Raw genomic sequence first — 7,429 nt, forward strand, 5'->3', positions numbered from 1 at the left:
AGAACCGAGAACCGAACAGCTGGGCAGGACATATGTCTTCTGCAAACAAGTCAAGTCAATGCAATAATCATTTGGGAAGAAGGTACAGGGGGTTGGTGGAGAGATGGAATCATGGCGGAAAACAGGGGACTGAGAGAGACCAAGAAGCGCAGACAAATGACAAATCCAGGAAAAAAATTTCGTCCCCAAAATGCCACCGCCATCTAGTGGCTTGGACATTGGAGGAAGAACAAGAAACCGCAAAGGGGAAGAAATGCTCAATCATGAGGACATGGGCTAAAACAATCGAGGAAAAAAAATGAAGATCTTATTTGAGAGGAAGCGACGCATTTTTTGCGTTGTTTTTGGATTCCAAGAAGCAGCATTCCCAACAAGACAAAATCCCAGGCGTGCAGTAGAAAGAATTCAGAGAAAATGGTGGCTCTTTTTCCCCTTAGAGGGTCTCCAACAGCCTACCCATACACCGACCCAAACCCAAAATGCATCACGAATGTGAAAAATTCGGCGTCCAACAAAGGAGGCATACCCAGCGCCTATTTTGCATAGACGGAGAGAGGAAAACCAAATGTGCGTCCTCCCTCCGTCTTCTCTCTCCTCAACCCAAATCTCTGGCGGAGTGGAGGCGGAGCAGGCGTCGAGGCAGGGCCGGCGCGAGGAGGACGAGGAAAAGGGAGGAAGGGGCAGGGCGGGGCTTGGGGAAGGAGGCGACAGCGAGGGCGCGGAGGGACACCGCGACGGAGGAGGCCATAGTGTCGCCGGCGCTGCGAGGCGGGTCCGTGACGGGGTACGGCCGGCTCGGCGAGGCGTGCCCATGACGAGGTGGTTCCGCGATGGAGCGCGGTCAGGCGAACCACGGCGGGGAGGACTCCTCCTTCGAGCCGACGGCTGCGGCTGCTCCTCCACTGTGGGCCCCGCCTCGCGCGGATGCGGTCCGCCGTCGGAGGAGGAGGGAGAGAGAGAGAGAAACAGAGGGGAGAAGCAGGACGGGGCGGCGACGCAGGGTGGCTCCGGCGGTGCTCTGCCCCAACGTGGAACAAGACAAGAGAGAGAGAGAAGGGAGGAGAAAGCAGAGGAAGCAGAGAAGAAGAAGGGGAGGGATGGAGGGAGCAGAGCAGCGCGACCTTGACGGCAGGGGCATCGGCGCGACGGAGGCAGGGGCGCAGTGCTCCAGTGCTTGGCCTTGGCGGCGCGCGTACGGGGGGGGGGGGGCGCCGGGGGGCACCCACACCGCTGAGCCGGGGGAGGGCACTCGCCCCACGCTGCCATGCCTAGATCCCTCTGGGCGACCGCGCCGGGGGCCTCCCTCGCCGGTGGGCTGCCTTGCCCTAGCCGCTGCCGCCGCCGCCGCCGAGAGAAGGGAAAGAGAGGAGAGGCAGATGTGGAGCGGGCGGTGGTTGGCGAGGACTTTTGCATACGCTGTTGGAGGAGACCTGTTCTGGGTGCCGGACTCGGGCTACTGTGCGTGACCTAAATCGGTGAATGGTTCTCAGTTTGGGTACGTGTTGTTGGAGACAGTCTTACTTATGAAACGGTTCCCAAGAAATTCACATCTGAAACCATCCGAAACGCCAAGACAAACTAGAAAGAAATCAAGAACGATCCTGCCAGCGAGGAAGAGGAGCAAGCACTACTACCTCTTGGAGTCTTGGGCTAGGTTGGTGGTATGGAGCAGTAGGAGCATGGCACGGGGGCAAGGCAGATGAGCCGCAGCAAGAATCTGTAGCGAAAACGATGGATGCCACGCCTTCTTCACCTATCAGGATTCAGCGCTACCCCGCGACGACCGGCAACGGCGGCGTTGTCCGAGGTGTGAGAAAAGAGAAGCACCTGCAACGCGGACGCGGACGTTGTGGCCTCGGCGCCGCGCGGTACTAGTACAAGTACTAGACGATGACGGCAGCACAATGCTAGCGGAGATGGGGACTGGGACAGGGACGGAGACGGGGAGGAGCAGGCGTGCCATGGCGGCTCTCCAGGTCCAACCGCCGCTTGGGCGCTTGGCCAAGTTCTTCTGCCTCTACCGTTGAAGAAGAAGCAGGGGCAAAACGGGGAAGAAAAGAGGCCGCGAAAAAAAAATTTGGTAAAAAAAATACTCAAAGGACATTCTAGCGAGTGTGTTCAGTTTCATAATGACAAACAAACAAATCCTTTTTACAAGATGACAAAACGAGCGAAACCCATGTTTGATAATGGCAAAATTCCAATTATCTCATAGGCCACTACGACTCTCTGCGAGGCTGCTGATCCATTTAACGTGGCACTTACAGGCTGATTAGAGGATGGGGCAGCACGATACGGTGGCGCGTTGGGGTGGCCTTAGCACTATATTGAGGGACTTGTAATGGAAATTTACTGGAGATACTTTAAGTATTCATTCAGGCCGCGTTTAGTTCCGCCGGATCGGCGCCGCCGAGCTACACTGTAGCTACAGTGCGTTTTGTTTTTATTTGGTAGTAATTGTCCAATCGTTGACTAATTAGGCTCAAAACGTTCGTCTCGCAAAGTACAACCAAACTGTGCAATTAGTTTTTGATTTCGTCAACATTTAGTACTCCATGCATATACCGCAAGTTTGATGTGATGAGGAATCTTCTTTTTGTATAGTGCCAAATTCTGGAATTGGTGGGAACTAAACAAGGGCTCATTTCCCTATCCCTGTCTCATTCCGTGTATCCAGTATCCAAACGACAGCTGAAGTTTCACTGATGATGACCCTTGTGACCATGTCTCCCAAATTGGAACCGAACACTCTCTAGTAATAATTATAAAAAAAAAGGGGTTTCTCGCAAACAGTGCCACCTCCCTCCAAAACCTTCTCCCCCTCCCCTCGCCGGCGGCGGCGACGACATGGCGAAGGGCGGTCAGTCTGCGGCCTCTTCAGCGGCTGAGGCCGAGTTAGCGGCGGCGACTTCAACCTCCGCTTCCACACCCGCCCCCGGGCGGCCGAGGGCGACGCAGCAGCGGCTGGAGATCGAGGGCTACCGCGTGGAGGGCATCTCCATCGCGGGGCACGAGACCTGCGTCATATTCCCCTCCCTCAACCTCGTCTTCGACATCGGCCGGTGCCCGCCGTTCGCCGTCTCGCAGGACTTCCTCTTCGTATCCCACGCGCACATGGACCACATCGGGGGCCTCCCGATGTACGTCGCCACGCGGGGCCGCAAGCGGATGCGCCCGCCCACCGTCTTCGTCCCCGCCTGCCTCGCGGACCTCGTGCGGAGGCTCTTCGACGTGCACCGCGCCATGGACCAGTCCGACCTCGACCACAAGCTCGTGCCGCTCGAGGTCGGGGAGGAGTACCAGCTCACCAAGGACCTCAGGGTGAGGGCGTTCAGAACCTACCACGTCGTACCCAGCCAGGTGAGGGCGAATGGAATTTCAAACTCTGTCGATTCTGCGTGCTCTTGAATGATTTTGAGAATTACTTCTTACGATGCTTTCATGGATTTTGAATCGTGTGATGTGTGTGTAGGGGTATGTGATATACAAGGTGAAGCAGAAGCTCAAGGACCAGTATGCTGGCTTCCCTGGGAAAGAGCTCAGTAATCTCAGAAAGTCTGGAGTAGAGGTCTGTCTGCCCTGTTGGATGTTGAAATCAAACTTGAGTACAATCTAGTAGTACAGAATTATTGATGTGGTATGCACTTTTCAAACAATTCATGGTGCACAGATTACGAATGTAGAGTCAACACCTGAGATTGCTTTCTCTGGAGATACAATGTCAGATTTCATCCTTGATCCTGATAATGCAGATGTGTTGAAGGCAAAGATTCTTGTGGTCGAGGTATGCCTTCTTATCGGTTATCACTTCGTGATTAATTTGTTGTTGTTGGCCTGTTGTTGCTCTTCAGCTTGAGAAAGGGGAGGTTACTTTGTCGGAGTTTATAATATGTCCTGTGCTGAATGTTATATCTTCTGTCAATTTTTTTTACCTGTTTTGGGTTCTGACCTGTTCCTATGTTTAATTTACAATGTCCTCTGTAAATTTCAGAGTACTTTTATTGATGACTCCAAATCAATTGAGGATGCAAGAGAAAAAGGGCACATTCACTTGTCTGAGGTTATTCCAAATTCTGTTCATCCAGTTATTAACATTCACCCTTCATATTTAACCTAAACTTTATGTTGACAATGCATGCAGATTGCGAGTCTGTCTGACAAGCTTAAAAACAAAGCTATTCTACTGAATCACTTTTCAAATCGATATACTGCTGAGGTGAGCTAATATATAACCATTGCTTCAATTATCTCTGCTGAAATGCTATGTCCAGTTCAATAATGTTTTCATGTTAATTATTACTATTACTACTATTGCATATATTATTTCCTTTCTCAAAAAAAAATTATATCATGTACCCCAGTTTGTTTGGGACAAAAAAAATCTTTGTTGTTACGTTTGAGCCCATTTTCACTACTTTTAGTTGACAACTCATAGTTATGATGCTTAGTTTCCACCAGTTCTATTTTTTAATTGAAATAGCTTCACATGTTCACAACGCAAGCATCTCTTTCCTACTCTGAAGTCTGAAGTTGTACTTATAATGAAACACAATGTGCAGTTTGTTTGCTTCCTCTGACTCTGAGAAATTTTCTTATATTTGTTCTGCATATTTTGCAGCTAAACCGCCTTAATTCTTTGCACCGTTTACTCAGAGTAATATATTCCAAAAAACTATCGGCTGGCATTAATTTTACACTGTAGCAGCGGGGAAAAAAACTGTAGCAGCTGGTTTTTTTTTTAAAGAGAAAACCACTGCTCCGGCCGGAAAAAAAAACTGGCCAGCCGAACAAGCAGTAAATCTTATGACTGCTCTGTTTTGCAGGACATTGATGCAGCAATAAATAGATTGCCACCATCTTTCCGAAGCAGAGTCTATGCATTGAAGGAAGGCTTCTAGAGAAAGACATGGAGCCAGAGTTCAGCAATGAAAACTTTTGGATCAGGTCTTTTGGATATTTTCACTATGAATCCTTTTGGCCTGTGCTCTTTGTGTGATGTCACTGTACCATCCATCTGGCAAATCTACAAGGAGTTTGTTTCATCGGTACTCAATCCATGCTTCACACTCACGAGATTATATTAAACGAATGAAATGTGAAAAGAAACTCTGGAGCAGACCCTTTTAATCTCTTGTAGAACAATACAATATATAAATATTATTATGTTATTTTAGAACAATCGCAAACAGAGGTGCTTCATGTTATACAACCTGTATATGTATACAGATACACCTGGGATAAAAGGAATCCCTAGTTCCTCTGAAAAATTAAATGACCAAACTGTAGTGTAGTGTAACAATTCCACAAAACAAAACTTCAAGGCAAACGTAGATTAGCAAAACGACGACCTGGCTACCCTCCATCCTACGTGGATGTCCTTTGCTTTCTTCCATGAGGAGAGGATATACCCCTCGTTGCAAGAAACACAGAGCGACAAGCTTTCAGTACTTCACCCCGGGCATGGCCGGCCATGGCGGCAGCTGCATGCGCCTCAAGCTATCAGCACGGCTTGCCCGTGCAGCAGGACAATGTGCCGGAGAAGCGGGTGAGCCTTGTGACGTAGGTGCCTGGCTTGGGCTTGACCCACTCGTTCCCGTTGATCTTCCTGGGGACCGCGCCGCCGGACGGCTCGAAGATGGCGCCGTTCATGAACAGGTCGTCCTCCGTGTGCCACACCCAGTTCTTCCACTCGCCCTCTTCCGCGTAGTGCTTGGTGATCTGCAATGTATCGGTGCTTGGTGATGTGCTCAAACAAGAAAAGAAACGAATTGATGTTACCCACGCACCACTTTGGCGGCGATGTTGGGTGGTGCAATGTATCGGTTGCCCTGGCTGATGATGGTGGGCGCCTTGCCGCCGCCGATGGCGTACATGAGCCAGTGCGTGTAGTCGTTGTTGACGACGTGGAAGAATCCCCACCGGCACCTGGGCATCCGCTGCACGAGCCCCCTGCCGAAGTGGTTGAAGGCGACGGTGATCTGCATCATCTGGTCCTGCGGGTACGAGTCGCTGGCGCCGAACAGCATCACGTCGTTGTGGTTGGTGAAGTGGCAGTTGGAGATGGTGATCCCCGTGGAGCTCTGCACCACGTCGATGAGCCCGTCCTCGCAGTTGGACATGGAGATGTGGTCGATCCACACGTTGGTGGCCTGGAACAGCGAGATGCCGTCGCCGTCGGCCTTGGTGCGGGACCCGACGTGCGTCGGGGAGTCCCGCATCAGCCCGCCCATGGAGTGCACCACGTCGTGCACGTGCAGGTTGTGGATGATCACGTTCCGGGACAGCTGAACCGTGATCCCGGCGCCGTTGGCGATGTGCACCTGCGCGCCGCGCCCGTCGATGGTCTTGTCGCTGCTCACCAGCAGCTCCTGCGACAGCTGGATGATCATGGACCGGGCGAAGATGATCCACAGCGGGCCGGGCTGGATCACGCCCCACCGGAGCGTGCCGGGCCGCGGGTTCACCACGTCGCCGTCGCTGGGGTCCGTCACGATGTAGATCGGGCCGCCGAGGCCGCCGGTGGTCGCGTGCCCGAACCCCCTGGCACACCGGGCCAGACGGAACCGGTCCGTCGCCCAGTCGTTGCGGCAGCGCCAGCACTTGTCGATCGGGTTCGTCGCCCGGCACGGGCCCGTCGACCTCTTGTGCTTCCGAGGCATCTCCCGCATCGCACGCCGCGGGCTGCTAGCTCTGCAATGCATGCGTGTACACATTGCATGAAATGACACGGACGGCGGATGAACAATAAGGGATGGATGCTAGGAAAGGATGAAGGCCGGGGTGCATGCATGCCTGTGCACGGCGACGTTGAAGCTGTTGGTGACGTTGTACGGGTCGGGCCTGTACGTCTCCCTCACTGACGCCTCGGCCAGCTCCTTGCGCTTCTGCCAGTGCTCGTCGAAGTCGCCGATGTTGGCGCTCGACATGGCGGCGGACGCCAGGAACGCCGCGGCGACGAGGAGAAGGGAGCCGGGCCGGCTCCACCGGAGCTTCGTCTCCATTATTGTATGTATGGGCTTTATTTCACCTTTATTATTGGTACAAATGCATCTGTGTTCTTGGAAGAGCTAGCAGGGTTCTTCTTTTGTGGTGAAATTGGTGCTTCGAGCGAGAAAGGAAGAACCCAATTTTTCGCGTGGATGGGAGAAGAGGGTAATATAAGGAGGGAGACGTGGTATTATTAGAAACAAGGTGAGCCGAGGCAAGAGGCCAGCCACACACCCAAGTAAGAAAATGCTGTAGTCGTAGGTATTTCTGTGTGTTTGGCGCAAGGTTGGTGATAGAGAGGAGTTTTCTCGCTTGTACACGTGTAGAACCGCCAAGAGAAGACACGTACACCACTATTTTCTATTCTGGTCATATCCAAAGAGAGGGGATGCATGTGACACTGGAGTAATTTTGCTTGTAACTCGATCGAAAGCATGTAAAC

The 7,429-nt window shown here is 52.3% G+C and overlaps 2 protein-coding genes across 2 annotated transcripts; one reads left to right on the plus strand and one right to left on the minus strand.

The window, feature by feature from the left end:
- Positions 1-2,807: 2,807 nt before the first annotated feature.
- LOC136476015 (nuclear ribonuclease Z-like) lies at positions 2,808-5,034 on the plus strand. Its single transcript, XM_066473682.1, has 6 exons — positions 2,808-3,360; positions 3,473-3,568; positions 3,671-3,784; positions 3,992-4,060; positions 4,142-4,216; positions 4,824-5,034. The coding sequence occupies exons 1-6, from the start codon at positions 2,848-2,850 to the stop codon at positions 4,896-4,898; spliced, it is 942 nt and encodes a 313-aa protein (XP_066329779.1). The 5' UTR covers positions 2,808-2,847; the 3' UTR covers positions 4,899-5,034.
- Positions 5,035-5,149: 115 nt separating this feature from the next.
- Positions 5,150-7,135, minus strand: LOC136476014 (pectate lyase-like). The gene is made up of 3 exons (XM_066473681.1): positions 6,793-7,135; positions 5,787-6,690; positions 5,150-5,718 (listed from the first exon to the last, which is right to left on the minus strand). The coding sequence occupies exons 1-3, from the start codon at positions 6,999-7,001 to the stop codon at positions 5,500-5,502; spliced, it is 1,332 nt and encodes a 443-aa protein (XP_066329778.1). The 5' UTR covers positions 7,002-7,135; the 3' UTR covers positions 5,150-5,499.
- Between the last annotated feature and the right edge of the window lie 294 nt (positions 7,136-7,429).

Source organism: Miscanthus floridulus, chromosome 8 (assembly GCF_019320115.1).
Source record: "Miscanthus floridulus cultivar M001 chromosome 8, ASM1932011v1, whole genome shotgun sequence".
Lineage (NCBI taxonomy): Eukaryota > Viridiplantae > Streptophyta > Magnoliopsida > Poales > Poaceae > Miscanthus > Miscanthus floridulus.

Excerpts from the sequence above, each read along its gene's own strand:
- LOC136476014 (XM_066473681.1), bottom strand. The coding sequence starts at position 7,001 with ATGGAGACGAAGCTCCGGTGGAGCCGGCCCGGCTCCCTTCTCCTCGTC. Across the intron at positions 6,691-6,792 it reads TTCAACGTCGCCGTGCACAG|AGCTAGCAGCCCGCGGCGTG; the intron begins GCATGCATGCAC and ends CATGCATTGCAG. Across the intron at positions 5,719-5,786 it reads CCAACATCGCCGCCAAAGTG|ATCACCAAGCACTACGCGGA; the intron begins GTGCGTGGGTAA and ends GATACATTGCAG.
- LOC136476015 (XM_066473682.1), top strand. The coding sequence starts at position 2,848 with ATGGCGAAGGGCGGTCAGTCTGCGGCCTCTTCAGCGGCTGAGGCCGAG. Across the intron at positions 3,785-3,991 it reads CAAAGATTCTTGTGGTCGAG|AGTACTTTTATTGATGACTC; the intron begins GTATGCCTTCTT and ends TGTAAATTTCAG. Across the intron at positions 4,217-4,823 it reads CAAATCGATATACTGCTGAG|GACATTGATGCAGCAATAAA; the intron begins GTGAGCTAATAT and ends TCTGTTTTGCAG.